Source organism: Leuciscus leuciscus (genome assembly GCF_965113295.1).
Source record: "Leuciscus leuciscus genome assembly, chromosome: 2".
NCBI lineage: Eukaryota > Metazoa > Chordata > Actinopteri > Cypriniformes > Leuciscidae > Leuciscus > Leuciscus leuciscus.
The window spans coordinates 56,655,123-56,676,668 of NC_138726.1; the positions used below are offsets into that span (position 1 = coordinate 56,655,123).

The 21,546-nt window shown below is 36.9% G+C and overlaps 2 protein-coding genes across 2 annotated transcripts in view; one reads left to right on the forward strand and one right to left on the reverse strand.

The window, feature by feature from the left end:
• LOC309493191 (titin-like) overlaps positions 1-21,546 on the reverse strand; it is a 442,694-nt gene that overhangs the window by 217,395 nt on the left and 203,753 nt on the right. Inside the window, exon 20 of the mRNA XM_082162311.1 lies at positions 838-1,122. Within this exon, the coding sequence (XP_082018437.1) occupies positions 838-1,122 (285 nt within the window). The remainder of the gene's footprint in view (positions 1-837; positions 1,123-21,546) is intronic.
• Positions 20,396-21,111, forward strand: LOC309493295 (histone H2A-like). The gene has a single exon (XM_082162468.1). The coding sequence runs from the start codon at positions 20,448-20,450 to the stop codon at positions 20,832-20,834; it is 387 nt and encodes a 128-aa protein (XP_082018594.1). The 5' UTR covers positions 20,396-20,447; the 3' UTR covers positions 20,835-21,111.

Sequence of the window (21,546 nt, forward strand, 5' to 3'; positions counted from 1 at the left end):
AAAATGAAAGCTCATCAACTGTCTATCAAACATTAGAATTAAGATTAATTTCATCCAACACTCAAAGTTTCAACATTCATAATCAGAGACAGAACGATGACAGGATCATCTGAAAATCAAAGCAAAGCTGCATTTGTATAAAAACTTCAGTAAGTGCACAGAAATATATCTATGGAAATATGTACAAATATTTTTTAATTAAAGTTTATTATCCGCCAATAACACTGCAATATTTGAGCTGTTTCTCAGGTCTGTGTTCACATGCGTCAGACAGACGTCTTTATCTGTTATTAGATCACACTTCAAGTAAAATACTTCAGCTTTAACATGTATTTTCAGATCTCTGCATTCAGTTTCATTCAGTTTTGCTCCTTCAAGTAGTTTGAACACAAAAAATTTAACATTTAAACCCTAAATACAGATGAACTGTAACGCTCAGTCAGTCTGAAGCACAGCATTTGTGCAAAGATTCACAGATTCACAGATTTCCAGCAGTCAGCAATACAATAATTAAATGCAAAAATATGTTTTTGGAAGTATTTTAGCTGCTGGTTCATATCATGTGTAATGAGCGCAGTGTTTTTATGATGCCGTTTAAATACTTTAACTATTACAATAGGTTTTAAGAGCTTATTCAGTTCTGTCTTGCTCAATCTAACAGTTTCAAACACAAGAACACGTCATCTGTGAGAGAATTAAGCAGAATTAACCCTTCAAAAGAGGAGTGAGAACCGCATTATTAGTGTGAACGATCTCAGTCAAAGACTCTCGATTGTATGTGTGAATGTGATCATAAATAGGAGGGAGAGTTTAGAAGAACAATGATGTTGAACTCACCCTTCACAGAGAGAGAAACAGCAGAGCTTGATGTTGATGAGTTTGGTCTTCTATATCTCTGTCCTTTACACCAGTACTGACCCTGATCAGACTCAGTAGCTCCTCTGATAGTGAGAGTGTCTCTGTTTACAGTGTAACGCTCAGACGTCTGTAATATTACACTGTCTTTATACCACTCATATCTCCAGTTACTGTGATCAGAGTTTATCACACACTTCAGATTGACTGTTTCTCCAGTGAATACAGGACTGTCTGGTGTCACAGTCACTGTAGATGTGGGTAAACCTGAGAAGAAACAGAAAACTAAAACTAAAACTGCTCTTTCAGGGAATAAAACTGATTGTTCAGAAGGACCTTCGGTTGTAAACGCTGGTTGTAAATGGGAATGTTCAACGCTATCTCACGACCAATTCGTACAAATTCGTACGAATGATAAAAAGTTGGCTAATTCGTACGACCTCACTCGTACGAATTTGTACGATTTGTCTAAACCCACGTGATGGGTAGGTTTAGGGGCGGGGTCAGGGGTAGGTCATTCGTATGAATTCATACGAATTGGCCAATTCGTAAAATATGTACGATTTTGCAAAAATCGTACTAATTCGTACGAGTCAGGTCGTATGAATTCGTACGAATAAGCCACTTTGTAGAATTTGTACGTTTTCCCGTGAGATCGGGCTGGAATGTTGCTGGTATAAACCCTGCAGTGAATGAACTGTTAACCATCACTATTGTGTCTTTGAGCAAAGCATTTGACCAACGGTTTCCAGAGGGATTTAGTTCATGGAGCCATTCTGTGACAGACATACATTACTCTGGTCTTGGTCATATGATGATAAATATACTTTTGCAAAAAGGAAGAGAAAGTTGGCAAACCACGTTTGTTACACAGTTGCAAAAAAAGTAAATATATGTATTTCATGTTCTCAGCACAGGTGAAGTGTCGAGTCTAATGGCCATTGAGAACATGAGATACATGTGTCTATTATTGGAGCTGGTGTGCCGACTTTCTCTTCCCTTTGGCAGTTTCTGTGGTTGAGATCCTCACTGAGTTTGTTTTGCCCGCTGGATGTGTGCATTTTGTGTTGAGCCTTTATGATAAATATACTTTTACCACATAACCAGCTAACAGGGAACGTTATCATAACTTTGGCTAACGTTAAGGATCTCTCAAAAGTTATGAACTAAAATTCTTCCAGTAATGTTAATAAAATGTTTGTACAATGTTATCTGGTCTTTAATAATGTTCTCAAAATTAGCACAAAAACTGTAGTTTCTTCATCTTTAACACTCTTGGACTCATTTAGACATCGAGTTCATTCAACACTGAGGATTTTGCTGTGTATCACGTCACTATAACTTTCCCTGTTGGATTAATTAGTAAAGTTTTTTTGAGGAGGACTTTTGAGTTGTTAATACAAATTAGGTTAAAAGAATATTTCAGGAAAATCATGCTAACCTTCCAAAAATAAAAAAAAAATAAAAAAAATAAATCCACTAGCACTAAGAAAAATAGACCCTTTAAAGTTTCCATCACCAAAACAAAAATGTTTTAAAACCGTTCTTAGAACAAAAATGTGTAATCTGTGAAAACACTCTGGTCTGGGTTTGTGGTTTTGACTTCAACACTAATAATCTGTAAGTCTCGTCATTCTCTCTGACTTCAGTAAAACTCATCAGAACTGAACTCAATCGCTCAAGTCCTTTTCTATTCTCATGATACTCATGAATATCTCCTGTAACCATAGTGACAGTGACTAAATATCAAAGATGGAGACGACCATACATTAAAAATGGAGACGCCTATAACACTGGAAAGTGTTACACACACACACACACACACACACACACACACACACACACACACACACACACACACACACACACACACACACACACACACACACACACACACACACACACACACACACGTGTGCAGTTACTGAATAATTACTCTAAAGTGAATTGTCAGTCCTCTTATAAGAACAGATGTGGTATCACTACAGATGTGGTATCTTTCCCTAGTCTTCTGTTTTTTATTATTATTTTTTCTACAGTAAACTGTGTAATTTATTTTGATTTGAAGGGGTGTTTGTCTTTTCTGCTCCACTCAAAAAAATTACTCAAGCCCTTCTTAGGTATGACACATTTCAATTGTGTTCACTTAATTTAAATATATCTAATTAGGAATAATTCATATATATATATATATTTAATAAGTCTAACGTAAAATGTATAAATAGTGTCATCTATGAGATTTATTTAAATTTGATTAACTCAAATTAATTTGGCTTCGGAGCGCATGTTAAAGACAAGCTCAGAGATGAACATGCTCAGAGTGTGTGTGTGTGTGTGTGTGTGTGTGTGTGTGTGTGTGTGTGTGTGTGTGTGTGTGGCTCAGAGAGAGTGTGTGTGGCTCAGAGAGTGTGTGTGTGGCTCAGAGTGTGTGTGTGTGGCTCAGAGATGAACATGCTCAGAGTGTGTGTGTGTGGCTCAGAGAGAGTGTGTGTGGCTCAGAGATGAACATGCTCAGAGTGTGTGTGTGTGGCTCAGAGATGAACATGCTCAGAGTGTGTGTGTGTGTGTGTGTGTGGCTCAGAGAGAGTGTGTGTGGCTCAGAGAGTGTGTGTGTGTGGCTCAGAGAGTGTGTGTGTGGCTCAGAGTGTGTGTGTGGCTCAGAGTGTGTGTGTGGCTCAGAGTGTGTGTGTGGCTCAGAGAGTGTGTGTGTGGCTCAGAGAGTGTGTGTGTGGCTCAGAGTGTGTGTGTGGCTCAGAGTGTGTGTGTGGCTCAGAGAGTGTGTGTGTGGCTCAGAGAGTGTGTGTGTGTCCGCCATTGAGTAGTGTGTGTGTGTCCGCCACAAGGACTGCTACGTCGTATTCGTTATTGGAAAGTATTATCTTGTTTGGATTTTTTATTAAATAATTTACCTCACTGTAAGAGAATGTGTATATCATCATTTTGAGTGAAATATGCAACAGCGGTGAAAGTTATGCGAGGTGAATTGAAAAATAAGACATTTCACCATCATGAAGTGGGATGTTCTGGTAATTTCAGGGAATATTTATAGTTCAGAGTTTGTGATAGAAAATGTACGGATAAGCGAATAACCTCAACTTTTTTAACAAAATAATAAACGTATTCAGCCATATTATATTTGCAAGCACAGACTGTTTTTAGTTCAGACAATCTTTCTTTATTTTATAGGAAACATCCAAAACATTATAATTCTTGTTCACAGTAATATTTTTCTCAATAGTTTAATCAGTAATAAAAAAAAAAAACAGTTTAAAGATTAAAAGATAAGTTTAATAATGATTGCAAAATATAAACTAATGTAAAGTGCTTATTGAAAGGAGAAGAACGACTCTCTGCTTCTTAGCTTCTGTTTTCATGGAGTTTAAATTGTGTATTGTTTTAATTAACCGTGTTCGTGTATGGTATATATGTATTTTACAGATATGTGCAGAATTCTATTGAGTCACTTGAGTTGATCTAAGGACAACCTTTCTTGGTTCCTTGGATTCACTTGCTCCACCACTGCTGAAGCTCTATAGATCTGTTTATTTTGGACAATAACATTAATTACTTATTAATTTTAAAATTGATGATAGGTTTTAACAAACATAACTAATTAAAATGTAAACTGTTGAAATATATTTGTACATTTGATAAAAATTATTCTTTTTTGTTTTAGTTGATGCATTACAGAACACTGATATAGTGGCACACTGGAAATCGACAGCACTTCAGCCTTCCCTTGTTGCTTAAAGACAGCGCAGACCACCTGAGGATGTGCCTGGTAATATTCTCATCTGATTTTTCATGCCAAGTATGGTTGTTTATAGTGACAATGTAGCCTTTTTACATTTTCATATGTATATATGTGTGTATCCCTCTTTACAACGTGAGACACAACGGTAATTAATGATTAGCCTTTTGCTTGACTACATTATCAAACAGCTAATAATGTGTCGTCAGCTGCCTTCTAAAAATTAGCATCCTTAGAAACACTTTGAATAGGGATGCACTGAAATGAGAATCATTGGTGAGCATAAGAGACATTTTTCAAAAACATAAAAAATAGGAGTGCTATTCCCCTCCGTTGTCGTGGCCTAAAGTGGACGAGCCCAAAGTTGCTGTCCTCACTGTTGTAGAAGATATATATATATTATTATTATTATCATTATTTATTTTATTTTTTTATCACTTTTGCTGCTTAAAGCTGACAAGTGTAATTATTTTTTTGTGTGTGTGTGTCTTTAGACTTGAACTTGCATGTGCCAGAGCCCCCCCCCCTGCGACTCAGAAAGAAGAGAGAGAGGCACGTGTGACCGCCGGATTTCGCCCCCTTACCTGGACCCATCCTATCTGATCAATACCCATTCTTAAATGATTCCCTGGCACGACGAGAACACCAGATCCCCTTTTTGTTTTAACATTTTACTTCCCCTATTTTTGGACATTTTATGTTAATTAACGCCTCTCCAAGGCCTGACGTTACTCCCACTATGTCTGTCGTTGTCTCCTACCGTCACAATATAAAAACATATACCTTAGCGTTATATTTTAATGACTAAAAGAGGTTACACACATGGAAGTATATGATTTTTTTATATAAATCTTTGTCTATGTAGACATGCATATTCTTAATATATTACTTCTGACTCCCCTCTTTTGTGTTTCTGTAGGACACCGATCCTGATGAGTGATGAAACCTGCACCAAGGGACTCAAAGTTGCTGTCCTCACTGTTGTAGAAGATATATTTATATATATATATATATTTTTTTTTTATTTTTTTTTATTTTTTTTTATTACTTTTGCTGCTTAAAGCTGACAAGTGTAATTATTATTTTATTTTTTTTGTCTTTAGACTTGAACTTGCATGTTTTATTTTTATTTGTTGTCGTTGAATGAAATGAGTTTTGAATGAAATTAGTGGATTTTAAAAGTAGTTAGAAAAGCCATATTGATGAAGTTGTATTGTCACTTTAAAGAATGTTTTTGAAGGACCAATGTTGTACTGAATAGCATTTAATAAAATCATTCACTCATTTTGGATTGATTCTTTTTTTTTTATTAACTTAATAGTTTAGGTTATTTGAACACCAACTTTAAGTTTGTAATATATTATGTTGATTGAACATACATACAAGTTTGTACAACTAATTGACCCCTAAGTTGAGAACTCAAAAATGTCCTGCAGCTGGTTGCCTTAAACTTTTAAGGTGTTTTTTTTTTTTTTTTTTTTACAGTGTGGAGCCATTCTGTGACAGAATACATTACTCTGGTCTTGGTCATATGATGATAAATATACTTTTACCACAACCATAACCAGCTAACAGGGAACGCTGTCATAACTTTGGCTAACGTTAAGGATCTCTCAAAGTTATGAACTAAAATTCTTCCAGTAACGTTAACAACATGTGTGTTCAATGTTATCTGGTCTTTAATAATGTCCTCAAAATTAGCACAAAAACTGTAGTTTCTTCATCTTTAACACTCTTGGACTCATTTAGACATCAAGTTCATTCAACACTGAGGATTTTGCTGTGTATCACGTCACTATAACTTTCCCTGTTGGATTAATTAGTCAAGTTTTTTTGAGGAGGACTTTTGAGTTGTTAATACAAATTAGGTTAAAATAATATTTCACTAACATCATACTAACCTTCCAAAAAACAAAAAAAAAAGCTCCACTAACACTAAGAAAAACGGACACTTTAAAGTTTTCATCACCAAAATAAAAATGTTGTAAAAAATGTGTAATCTGTGAAAACACTCTGGTCTGGGTTTGTGGTTTTGACTTCAACACTAATAATCTGTAATTCTCGTCATTCTCTCTGACTTCAGTACAAAACTCATCAGAACTGAACTCAATCACTCAAGTCCTTTTCTATTCTCATGACACTCATGAATATCTCCTGTAACCATAGTGACAGTGACTAAATATTAAAGATGGAGACGCCTATAACACTGGAAAGTCACAATTTACATGATTTTATAATAAACCAAAACCCCCAAAAAACACGCAACACACACACACACACACACACACACACACACACACACACACACACACACACACACACACACACACACACACACACACACACACACACACACACACACACACACACACACACAAGACGTGTGCAGTTACTGAATAATTACTAAAAAGTGAATTGTCAGTCCTCTTATAAGAACAGAAGTGGTTGAAAATTATAAGTGATGTTCAATAAACAGAAGTGAATATGAAGACTCACCTGATACAGTCAGTGTAACAGCATCACTGAAGTCTGTGTGTGAGTCTGATCTCTCTCCTCTACAACTGTATTCACCACTGAGAGACACATCAGCTGTGAAACTGAACTCTGCTGTTGTTCTTCTTGTATATGTATAGTCAGTGTCTCCATCTCTAAACCTCCAGCTGTATCCCTGAATGTCTCCTCCTCTCTGTATGACACATGTGAGAGTGACTCTCTCTCCTATGAACACACGCTGATCTGGCTTCACCGTCACTACAGGTTTCACTGAGAAACATAGAAGTAAATATTGAAAAGCATCGCAGTATCAAGATCACTGTCATGAACTCAAAACTTCATCAGGAGAAAAACACTTAAATTAAAAACCTAGTTTGCTTGTAAATTGTAATGATTACATGTAAATGTATGTGTTGGTAAAAACTAAATGAAACTGATATATGTATCCAGTCTGCATGTCCTTTGTATTATTGCTCTTCCAGTTCTGACCAGTAGATGATGCTGTTTACAGTCTGAGTGTTTAAAGATCTGAACTGAACTTACTAACTTCTATCTGTCTGTTCTCAAGCCCTTTTCTCTTCCAGCCCTTCCAACTAAACCACACTGAATGAATAAAGCTAAGCATTGGTGCTCAAGATCTTAATGACACACAGTCAATCATTAATATTGCAGCAAAAACTCAGAAACATGCAAATAAAACTCACTGTGCAAAACTCATTTCTGTTTTATACAGTGGATTATGATCTTTTGAAATCAATGTCTGACTGAACTACTTTACAACTGCAAGACTGTTTGATTGATTGAATAAATAGCAGATTTCTGTAATGTTTTGCAGCATAAGGAACTACTGTCAGATGATTCTGTGAAATATGCAAAACATGGACATAAAACATCAGCAAACAGACAAATGTGGGATCCTAATGTATCCATGAAGACAAATAAACTACTACAACACAATTCACATTAGTTAAAAACTAAAATGTACTGCAGTAACGGACAGTACCTTGACTGAGTCCAGAGTGAACGAGGGACATCAGCACTAAAAGCAGAAGAAACAGATATGAAGCTTTTCCATTCATTCAACACAATGTAAATCACACACTGAAACATGTCTAGAGTTTATTCTACATGAACTGAAAGTGTTTCTCTGTTGTGATGCTCCTCATTCAGGGGAGAACTGATGGATTATTGTCCAGCATTCAACATCATCACACACGATGACGTCACAGGACTCGTGAACAGATACGAGAGTCGATTCACTGATTCACTGTTTGATTCACTGATCGATTCACTGTTTGATTCACTGTTTGATTCACTGATTCACTGATGCTCAACAATAAAGCAGCAGTTTGAACCACTGAGCTTCACAACATACAACATTATATGACATTATACTCATCAATAAATGTGATGTCAGTGTATTTCTGTAACTGTCTTCATAGTTCTTCTTGTTCTCTTGTTTTGTGTTTTTTTTTTTATTTTTTTAATTTTTTTTTTTATATTATTATTATTTTTGCTCCCTATTGAATTTTGCCTGTATAACATGTTCCTGACCCTAACATGAAAGGCACTATTAAAAATGTATTAATAATATAGAATCATGCAGCTTTCACACCACTACAATACATTATATCACAGTACATAAACATACACTTCATGAATAAAGACACTTACACATGTTAAAAAAGACAATATTAACATGAATGTGATTAACGTTTCACATCACTGATTCTTCACTGGAACAGAACAAGCTTCAGAACCAAATCAGGCCAAAGTGTTTGAGACACATGACATCACTTCCTGTTTGATGTCGTCACCATCAACTTCATTGTGACTTTATAGTGGCTGCAAAAATAATTTGGACACTTCATACCTAGGATATCCAGAACCACCAAAGGAGGGAGAGCATTTTCACATTTGGCTCCAAAACTCTGGAATAGTCTTCCTGATACTGTTCATTGCTCAGACTCGCTCTCCCAGTTTAAAACTTGATTAAAGTCGCATCTCTTCAGCCAGGCATTCAAATAATCCCACAGTTCAAACTACAATCCGGCCTCTAGCTCATAAATGCCAGAGGAGAACTGGCCCCCGACTGAGCCTGGGTTCTCCCAAGGTTTTTTTTCTCCATTAGGTCACCTGATGAAGTTTTTCGGTTCCTTGCCACTGTTGCCTTTGCCTTGCTCAGTTGGGGATATTTTGGGGATATTTAATTTAATTTTATCAATCAATACAAACTTCTTGAAACAAACTTTGTTGTATTATTTAAATTTAATACTGTGAAGCTGCTTTGATACAATCTGTATTGTGAAAAGCGCTATACAAATAAACTTGACTTGACTTGACTTAGTGTGTTTCACATATAGTACACTTTAATTTAATTATTTTTATTTTATTTTTATTTATTTTTTGGGTGCTTGGGATTTATCATGGATTCACTTCGAATTTTACTTTTTTGTATTTTTGTATTTTCTTTTTTTAAAAGAAATAACAGTTTTGAATATTCGTGCACACCCCTAACTGTGACTTTATAGTAGAATAATGTGGATATAGTAGCCTACAGCTGAAATGAACCACAACCAGAAAGAAAACCTACAAGTGACCTCATGCTTCTGGTCTAAGAGTATTTTCACACCTCGTGTGTTTCAGCACTTCAAGAGCTCTCGCCTCGGCAGAAATAATTCATGTCAACACTAAATGATCTCAGTTCCTCCTAAAAGGACCCAAAAACAAACCATATTCAGACCCCAGTATGTTAATGTGTTGACCGCTCGCAGTCTCTCAAACAAACTAGTGTGAAAAAGCCCTTAAACCACATTAAACATGTATCAATATATTTGCTATTTAAATATAATATAGCTTTTCAATCAAGACATTTGTCAAAATAAAATGTATTAGCTTTGCAAAATATGAATAAATAAATACGTTTAAAAGGACAACAAAAGTCTGAGATACTGATTGTCCAGCATTGGTGGAACATGTTCATATGTCGACGTCATGAAGTTGTTCTGGAAACCTGAGGTTATTCTGACACACGTGTGAACTGACATCATACAACAACTAAATATGAAGTTCAGGCGAACTGGTAAAAATAACTGAAACGTGTTTCAGAAAAGAGAAGTTAGTTCTGAGAAAAGCTCTACTTTGTTTGATAAACTGTGTCCATGACACTGGAATTTAAGTTTCCAAATATGTTTGCACTTATTTCTCAATAAGAGAGTCAGAGAGAAAGAGAAGTGATAGAGAAGATGAGTGTGTGTTCGGTCTCTGTTCTCAAACTCTCTGAGTCTCTGATGGAGAGATTATTTAAAGATACAGCATCATTCAACACTAACTCACATCAACACAAATACATCTGATTTATCTCAACTACTTGAAAGAGGAGGAAAGATATTACAACAAAGCTAAGCAAAAGTACATGTACACATTGCCTCCATCTTTCACACGCATTATCACACAGATAAATGCATCATAAACCTCTTTATCTGATCAACACGCAACATCATCACATAAGATCTGGGGCCGTATTCACAAAGAATTTTAAGGCTAAAAGTAGCTCCTAACTGGCGAATTTAGGAGCAACAATACTGATTGTTGTGGATCTTGTGAGGGATGCAATAACAGCGCCAACTAATCGCAACAACCCAATCAGTGCCAAATTTCCCTTTTATTATGTTTTTTTTTTTTTTTTTTTTTTAGCACCAACTGGGCCAGCAGCAGTAACTGATCCTGCGTCCAGTTGGGCTTTCTTTTCCGTTTTGGCGAGTTCATAATCCACCGTCATTCAACTATTACATTACTTCAATAGGAGCAACATTGCCTTGCTTTAAGTAGTCTGTTTAGGCTGGATGTCAATTAACCAAGCAAGTGTTAATCCAAGTGTCGTTTTTCATTATTAGGCCAGTGGCGGTTTTCATTAGGGTATTAGGCTACCTTGATTTAATTTAATTTAATTTAATTTAATTTAATTTAATTTAATTTAATTTAATTTAATTCACGACTTTTCTCTCTCTCTCTCTGCCTTTTTAGAATTACACTTCACTGAGGCCTGCACAAACATGTCATTATATATGCATTTCGATGACATTACTATTATTATTTTGTGTAGGACACAGACATATTTAGATGTTGTAATTCCATGATTTGGTGTGTCTGTGTAATGTTCTGCATGATGGCCCTGTCATCTAACAACCAATCACCGTGATCATTGCGAGGAAGCTCGTGCATGAGAACTGACGTCATCCATAGCAACGAAGACTCACTCTTAGTTTAGGAGTTGTCATTTTTCCTTACTAAGAGTAGGTCTGAAAGGCGTTGTGAATAACTTTTAAGAGAAAACTCCTAGCTAAAATCTTTTAGTGTGATTTAGGAGTACTCCTAGTGGTAAGATAAAATTCTTTGTGAATACGGCCCCTGATCAATAAATAATTCTAAGCAAAAATACAAGCACACATTGCCTCCATCTTTCACACGCATTATCACACAGATAAATGCATCATAAACCTCTTTATCTGATCAACACGCAACATCATCACATACGATCTGATCAATAAATAATAGAATAAACAGTGAGACTGTGGATTCATAGACTCTCCTACACAACACTCATTATTATATCCCATCTTCAGCTGAATACAATGCATTAGAAACAGAATAAAGTAAAGAATATGATCTTATACTCACAGATGAGAGGCAGTGCACTGGAGCCCATACTGTCACATTAATAGACTGTGTTAACAGCGCTGAGTGTTAAACACACACTTCCTGTGTTAGAAAGAAGAGATGAGGGAGGAGGAGACAAAACTACACACAGAAATACACAGATAAAGGAAAGAGAGATCCAGTCTAAGATATTTAGCTACTAATTTATTCAAGTTGTCACAGCTCTGTTCATCTACTTGAAAATCATATTTTCCAGGGGCCGTATTCACAAAGCATTTTATCTTACCACTAGGAGTACTCCTAATTCGCACTAAAAGATTTTAGCTAGGAGTTTTCTCTTAAAAGTTATTCACAACGCCTTTCAGACCTACTCTTAGTAAAGAAAAATGAAAACTCCTAAACTAAGAGTGTGTCTTCGTTGCTATGGATGATGTCATTACTCATGCACGAGCTTGACTGAAGTGACCACCTTGATTGGCTGATGATTGTAACGTGGGAATGATTCCAAACACCTCCCCTACGATGATGAGTGACAGGTCTGAGAATGCGTGCGCTACACAAGTAGTGCGAAGGACGGAAGATGATGAATAACTGAATAAATAGCCTAAATGAATAAAGAGTAAGGCAAAACAAATAACATAGTAGCCTAATGAAACATGGATTGATGCAATATCTTTGCAACATTATTGAATTAATCTGTCACTATATGCCTCTGCCTACGTTTGCAAAGAGAAGAACATTTTAATTTGATTCACAATGAAACGTTACAATTAGTTTACATGCAATGAGTAGCCTAGGTTTGGTTGTTGTTGGTGGCGTTATTGCATCCAATGCAAAATTGTTCCCTCGCGATTGGAAGCTCCTGAGCTGTATTCATCCCGCATACGCATTTCAAAACATCGCAACGTGAAATGCCACAAAAAGTGGTTTGTGAATAGGTCTTAGTGAGTTCGGAGTCCTCTCGACTTCTTTTAAGCTGTCCCAGACTTAGGTGCTACTTTTAGGGCTAAAATGCTTCGTGAATTACTCTTAGTAAAAAAAATTAGGAGTCCTAAAGTTACGAGTGACACGCCCATTATTTTTAGGAGTTGCTCCTAAATTCGGCAGTTAGGAGCTACTTTTAGCCTTAAAATTCTTTGTGAATATGGCCCCAGATCAGTTCTGATGGAGATTGTTCTCACTGTTATTGTGTTCGTTCACACAGTCACACACAGAAGACAGACTGTGATTAAAGTGAAATCACCACGTGACATCTAATGTGTGTCTAATGTAACTCTACAACATATCAGTGAATGAAATATACAGCCTTTTATATCATAAAGTGTCGTTCCATAAAAGCTAAAATGCTGCTGGTCAAAGGTGTTTTCTGTTCCTCAGCGCTTCGGCTCTCAGTATAACAGGCCTCGACTCGATGGATCTGAAGAAATGGTTGGAGAAACAGAATCACAAAAGGCCAGAGCTTCTTTAAGTTAGGGTTAGGGTTAGTAGTAGTAAGTTAATAAAGTTAATAGGGCCCTTTTGGAAAATGAGTCCTGACCTTTAAAAAGTTTCCTTAATGTATGTTAACAGACCCTGAATCTGGAGAACATTAGGACCCTGAAACACACAAGCTGTCGACCAGCGATCTGCAGTCAACATCACAATCCCTGTTGCTGATAAAGTGAATGCATTTGAAATAGCTTGTTTGTTTAATAAAGCTTGTTTTACATGAGGATTGAATAAACAAGTAATCTAATGTCATTCAAATCTGGCAGAATCTGCATATTTTCCATCCTTTTTTATTTTATTAAAAACATTCGGGTGGTAGTGGCGCGATGGATAAGACACATGCCTTTGGTGTGAGAGACCCGGGTCCGAATCCACTGTGAGACACCAATGTGTCCCTGAGCAAGACACTTAACCCCTAGTTGCTCCAGAGGCGTGCGACCTCTGACATATATAGCAATTGTAAGTCGCTTTGGATAGAAGCGTCAGCTAAATGAATAAATGTAAATGTAAATGTACTATATTCATTTCAAATGATCAGAGACTCAATATGAACTCATATGTACAAATGAACTGATAATTGGCCACAACAAGATGGCACGATGTTGATCTCAGGCAGCAAACTACCTTTTTGGACCCGACACTGCTCCTTTAATTATTATTTTTTTTTTATAATAATAATAATAATAATATAATAATAAAAGATATATAATATCAGCTGACATGTCTGTTCGGTGAAATGAGTGTGTGTGAACAAGTTAGTGTGTGTGAGTGTGTGAGTTAGTGAGCGTGTCTGTGCGTGTGCGTGTGTGTGTGTGTGTGTGTGTGTGTGTGTGTGTGTGTGTGTGTGTGTGTGTGTGTGTGTGTGCGAGTGAATTACTGTATGTATGTGTGTGTGCAACCGCCAGGAACACCCTAGCAAACACCAAAAATTCCTTAGCAACCGCCTAGCAACACCATAGAAACCACCCAGAACACCCTAGCAACCACCTAACAGCATAGCAACCACCTAGTAACACCATAGCAACCACCCAGAACACCCTAGCAACCACCTAACAGCATAGCAACCACCCAAAATTCCTTTGCAACCACCTAGTAACACCATGGCAACCACCCAGAACACCCTAGCAACCGCCTAACAGCATAGCATCCACCCAGAATACCCTAGCAACCACCCAGAATACCCTAGCAACCACCCAGAACACCCTAGCAACCACCTAATTTAAACTACTTTGTGATTGGTTGGACACATTTTATGATGAATATATTATCAGGGACCCCCAAGCTCCCAAAAAAATGGGTGTGAACCCTGTTCATTTATTCTCTAAAAGGATAGTAGTGGGAAAGGATAGTTAAGAAGTGACATCTCTCATCACTTCTAGACAACCCTTTCTCACTGCCCTCCTTTTAGAGAAGAAATTGACATGGTTTTGGATTTCTAAAAAAGGGAAGTCAATGAAAATGAAAGACATTCTGTGAATCTTTGATCTTGTGATGATATTTTGAGGTTTATGAAACTAAAGATGCAGATCATGCATAAAAGTTTACTCTACTCTGGTTAAAACCACAGAGCAGAAGTCAAACCACAACTATAAGCTCAACTCTTTTATTAGGCCTGAAGAAATAGTTTGGCTGTTGAAAGCACAATCATCTTTAAGTGTCCGGAAAGAGACTTGTTCAGTAGATATTTGAGAATAACCCGTTTATTTGTCACCACATATCTCAGATATTAGCAGTTGTTTGTTTTGTTTTTTACAACAACAACAAAAAAAGTACAAATAGATCCTCACCTCTTTTACAGTGCATCATCATGTATTTGTGGATAATATGTGCGATTCACATTAAAAAATAACAACACATAAAACAATAATTTGCTCACTTAACACATGCAGCTTTCCTGGTACAAGATACACAACAAAACAATTTCCGGTAACAGTCAATATAGACATTTTACATCCTTAAAGCCTTTCCGTCTCTTAGACATAGAGCCAAATAATACACACCTCGCTCCGCTCACCAAGGGTACAAACATGGAACCCAGTCACATGAATGACCTGACTGTGAATGCATTACCTCTAGTGGCCTCCAGTGGCAACTTACACAGACTAATAAGTGTTTTAAAATAGACACATGATGAATATTTAAAGAAATACAGACATGAGATTCATAATTAAAGAAAAAACTAACTTGCTGTGTCATACATTAGAGTAAACCGTAAACAGTTTTTCTGTCTGTGAATCTGTCTGGACTTCATGCGTATTATGTTGTTTACAACTTTAAAATGTACCTCAAGAACGAATACTTTGGCAATTAAATTACACCAAAACACAGATGAAATATACATCATCAATACACACACACACACACACACACACACACACACACATCAATATAAACATCAAAGCATAAAGATAATATATAGGCTACAATACAACATCAGTCTAAAGACGTGACAATCTCCTATCATTAGCCTTACAAGCTAAGGCACAATAACGGCAAAACTATATATTAGACAAGTCAATATAATCGCTACAAGGATCAAATATAATGTAGGCCTACTTACTTTGCATTGACGCACAACACCAGTGAAACCCAGGGGGGTAATCTTTCAGAAAAAAACTGAAGCTTCCCCGGCCGCCGCCATTGATTAGCGGACCATCACCTGCTGTTAGCATCCCATTGACTCCCATTCATTTTGGCGTCACTTTGACAGCGAATAACTTTACATCTGAGGTGTTTAAAGACTCCATTTTCCATTATTTATTTCTAAAGAAACACGACAATGTATAAAAGGCTCCATTACCTTGTATCTTACGTTATGGCCCCGTAGAAGCAGTTTTTGTAAAAATAGGCTAACGATTGCATCATAACCACGTGACTCACTTTCGCACAGTAGAGAGATTACCGTAAGGACAGGAGGAGAAGCTCACGGGCAATCGGGGGGACGTGGAGGCAAAATGACAAAATAATTAATCAGAATACTTAGCAAAAGTTGCTCCTGCTCCTAGCTCATGGACACCTCCTACTCACACTCTCCGTCTCTGCAAGTTTCAGAAGGGAATGATTCAGATTTCTCTTGGCACAGCTACTAGAAGACAGACGGGTTGCTCACGTCACATCTACGTCGTCAAGCTCAGTTTGAGTCTGCGCAGTACGCTCAGCCATCAGAAAGTGAGAGCTTCTAATTTACTTCACTTTTCTCTGTTGAATCCAATGGGGTCGCTGTGCCCATTTCTTTTACTGTCTATGGTGAAACCACACATTATGTGCATGTAATTATATTATAATACATGGGGAAGTTCAGCTGAAAGACTGTGGGTTGGAGATGTTCGCCTGAACGCTGATTGGCTGCTGAGAGTTGATCAATTTCTGCAAAAATAAATAAATAAATAAAAAATTTAATCAGGTTTATAACTAATGACCTTTTTAACAAGGCCTCTTAAACTAAAGACTTTAACAGTCATATTCGCACTACAAGCAGCTGCTAAAGTGACTACATCTTCAGTGAGCCGAAAGAAGCCTCTGCAACATGTGAAAATGTAAGTGATGTGTTTTGCTGTAAATCTAATTTCAGTTTTCTCCCACCCATGGCCTCTGAAAAGTTAGACCCACTATATAAGAACGGCTGCTTTTGGAAACAACCCACAACATACTGTGACTTCCGCTATACACAAATCCGGCGAAACACGAAGTAAAGCAGCGCCGCCATTACAGCGTGCCTTGCTACTAAGGAAGTAGGGGAAGTAGCGTGTTGGTCCCGTAGGCGGCTGTAGCAGATGTAGCTGTACGAAATGTTATTTTTATCTATTCATCTTTAATTTTGTACAGTAGCCCTGCTGTATGGCTACAACACTTCCCTCGGCCGGCCATGCAGTCACACACTACTTCGAGAACTTTGCAGTTTTGGTACATTATGGTACGAGTTCACTGCCTGTGAAAACCTCATGACACCTTTTAATGTGATGAGCTCATCTGTGAAGGTATGCAGTATCTGGCCAATCCATCCGGAGCTCATGTAATTCTGACCTTCAATCAATGCCCTGTAGTTTAGGTTCTGAAGCTCGCATGCCAGATGATTAATAAAATAATCTTGAATACCTGTAAACTGCCAACTCTCACGCTTTCACCGTGAGACACACGCAATTAACACTTTTCACACGCTCTTGTTGCACCCCTGGAACAGGGGAAAATAGACATAAATAAAATGAGACGACACGAACTCCTTGTTGTCTGTGCGCCAGCTGTATTGACTGTGACGCAAAACATAGAGCGTGTCAGCTACTGCCTGCAGCCTTTGGTTTCCCCCTAGTGGACATTTCCTCAATTACACTTTATTTTTCTCCAGTATAAATCATATTGATTTTAACCACACTACACTCTCACACCACACATCCATTTTCTCACGCACAGAAAAATCGCGAGGCAAAGAGGACCGACAGACTAGACAGAGCAGGTTACTTATGATATGTAAAAAAAGCTCAGCTCTCATATTCTGTAAATTTTATTATGAAATTCAAACAATAAATACCGTTTTGGCGTTTGTAAATGTGACGTGATAGATCCCTAGCAGCACGTGAACCGATCATCTCAACTTAATAGTAAATAAACACGAATGAACAATGTGAAAAGAAACAGTACAACAAGAAACTAGAAAACTAATCAGAGATGGGAATAAATACATGGAAATGTATTTAAAATACAAATACAAAATACCGTGTGAATTTCTTTTTTTTTTTTTTTACAAATACAGTATTTTGTATTTTGAAAATACACAAAATACATGTGAAATTGGCCATCCAGTGCAGGCATAGGTCACAGTGAATGAAGAAACTACATAGGCCTACTGACTTTACATTCCTAACCTCATCTCTGCCCTTTCTTTCTTTCTTTCTTTCTTTCTTTCTTTCTTTCTTTCTTTCTTTCTTTCTTTCTTTCTTTCTTTCTTTCTTTCTTTCTTTCTTTCTTTCTTTCTTTCTTTCTTTCTTTCTTTCTTTCTTTCTTTCTTTCTTTCTTTCTTTCTCTCTGGAAATTACAAATGAACTTATGCAAAATAGCAGCCATTTATATACTTATTTATGGTTACAATGTAGTCTATTACTTGTGTAGTCTATTAATCCATACTGTATATAAAACTGTGGGAACCTTTTCTACTATCTAGCAAAGGATATGGATGGGCGATATGACCAAAATCTCAATTTTACTTCACAGTAATAATAGCCTGGCCAGCCGTGGTCTGGGAACCACATATTCATTTTCTCGTATTTGAGGCGTGGTTTACGAATGCCCAGAGCCGTTTATTGGGCGCTACGAATGTCTATCAAATGCGCCTGTACGTACTGTACTGTGCTCATAGCCAATCGTTTCAATTATACCAGATGACGTATGTAGAGCGACAGAAATTTGACGAGGAAGAAGACGAAATAAACTTGCATTCTAAACTACTTAGAACACTATCTAAGGCTGCATCGAAAGGTAACTTCGCGTCTGATGCCATGTTGGATCCATAGATATAAACAAACTGCTTCGGTGTGTCGCATAGACGTCGCCATCCTCTTGCTGCTCCCTCCCCGTTCTGTGATTGGTCCCCTCGCTGAGGCAAAAATCTGGTCCATGGTGTCCAGGCTGCCTAGCAGCGTGAATAAAATTGCGTTGCTCACAAGGCAGCATGGGGAAACCCAGGCTACAGTAACAATATCATGGTTTCACAATTCTCAATAACAGTTTTGATTCCACAGCATAAACTGAATTTCAAACTCTGTTGAGGTTATTTATTTATTTTATTTTATTTTATTTTATTTTGCAAGTCCAATTTAGTCCAATGCTTTTTAAGTGATTTTATATTTATCTTATGTAAAGTTGATTTGCTTCTATAAGTTTATTACAATTAGAAAGTGAATCTAAAATTTTTAATTAGAATTAATTTAGATTCATTTGACACTATTTACTCCTTTTTGATTATAATTTTTTATGTACAATAAAACTAAAAGCTGAAGATTTTTGTGGAGTATCATTCATCATTGCTTCTTTTTCTACTCCAACGTTCCAGTAATTCCTGCCCAGTAAAAGCTGCACGGATATTTGCTTACCCCACAAATAGGCCTATCTATGTAGACGATTTAGAAAAAGTTCCATCAATTCAAACTTTATATCATCGCTATGATATGTAGTGTCATATCACCCAGCCCTAACATGCAGTAATGCTTTAAACACATTTGACAAGCTAGTTGATAAAAATCAACTATTCTTTCTTTTATTCTTTCATGTTAACTGAAGTGAATAATACACTATTTTAACTTTAATCAACAAGTAGAATTGATCATGACATACTCACCTTATAAAAAAAAAAAAAGAAAAAAGAAAAGAAAAATTGCTGATCCAATGCTGAGCTAGTGAATGTCTGAACTAGTTGATGCACAAAATCAGTACACTGATAAAGAGGTTGACTGGCAAAAAGTAGTTTACTGTATGTATTTTGAAAATACAAAAATACTCATCTTAAATGTATTTAAATACAAATTGCATTTGATTTTTTCCAAAGGCTTTAAAATACAAATACGTATTTTAAATACATGTATCTGAAATAATGCCCATCCCTGCAACTAATACACAACAGCTACAAAGAAATAAACTCAGTCTTTTTACTTGTTTTATAAATAAAAAAGCTATTTTAAGAGCCACCCACTAGTTAATAGTAAAGAGTGTTATTTCATTGGTCAAAAGTGACATTGGCTTTCAAGTGAAAGCAAATGAACAGGTGCAAATGTTTTTGATCAAGTCTTAAGTATTTATGCATAAATACATAAATGTATATTATACATAAATTCGTATTATGTATACACATGTTTACATATTTATACAATTAAACTGAAGCTAATATGCTTAATGACCGAAGTGTTTAACTTGTAATCACACATTTTTATCATTATCATCATAATTATCATCATCATCATCAACATTATCAAAATAAAGTCACCCTTTAAAAGGAAGACTAGCGGCATTAAATGATACTACAGCGTGACGTGTTTGAGTGTAAGCAGCAGAAAGGGGGGGTTTGGTGTTCAGAGAGAAGATCACTGATTGGCTGGGAATGTTTTCAGATTTCAGCCAATAGGAGACTGTCACGCTTTCCTTTATAAGTCACCTCACAACTGGCAAACGCATTGTATTTGTTTCCCTCGCTAATTGTAAACAAACTTAAATCACAATGAGTGGAAGAGGTAAAACCGGGGGAAAGGCTCGTGCTAAGGCCAAGAGTCGCTCTTCCAGGGCGGGACTGCAGTTCCCCGTCGGCCGTGTTCACAGGCTTCTCCGCAAAGGCAACTATGCCCAGCGCGTCGGTGCCGGAGCTCCGGTGTATTTGGCCGCTGTGCTCGAGTATCTGACCGCTGAGATCCTGGAGTTGGCTGGAAACGCCGCTCGGGACAACAAGAAGACCCGCATCATCCCTCGACACCTGCAGCTGGCGGTGCGCAATGACGAGGAGCTGAACAAGCTTCTGGGTGGCGTGACCATCGCTCAGGGTGGTGTGTTGCCCAACATTCAGGCCGTGCTGCTGCCCAAGAAGACCGAGAAGCCCGCGAAGGCCAAGTAGACTGACGGAAGCTTCTCTTCAAACCAAAGGCTCTTTTAAGAGCCACCCAATTTCTCCAAGAAAGAGTGATTACATTAATCCTGTCATTATTGAAGTTAAATATACAGCATAAAAATAAAATTAGCTTTTTGTACTTCATGGTGTTAAATTAAAATAATACATATAGTTTTCTGAGCCTTTCCTATCGAAGTAACACGCTGCATTAGATTGATGTACAAATAGCAATGCACGGTTATTTCTTGTACTATGAATAAACTGCTTTGGCATCGTTAAAAAATATTTTGATGTTAAAAATATTATATCGTATTGTACAACATTATGGAACAATTACGGGTTCTGGTGCACAAATATAAGAGTGGTTTAATCTGTTTTCTGGCTTCGAAAATTCCAAATTGAAAAATAATAGAAGATTGAGCGGAAAATCAGGAGGCGCACAGCCTTTGGCAAACTGTCAGTAGTATAAAAGGAAATGAACGATGGTTAAGTGTTTTTGTGTGTGTGTTATGCTGCGACACGTAGTTATTATATTATGTTTATGTGGTTATTATTATTACAGTTAATGCATATTTATTTTTATTTAATATATTATGCAGTTATCAATATTCCTTAAATCCTATTAATTTCCACTAGTATCAAGCATCAAAAGACGGACCTCGACTTGGAAATGCGTAACTGGTGACGTTTAATAGAACCGCCCCTGAATGTGGTTTCA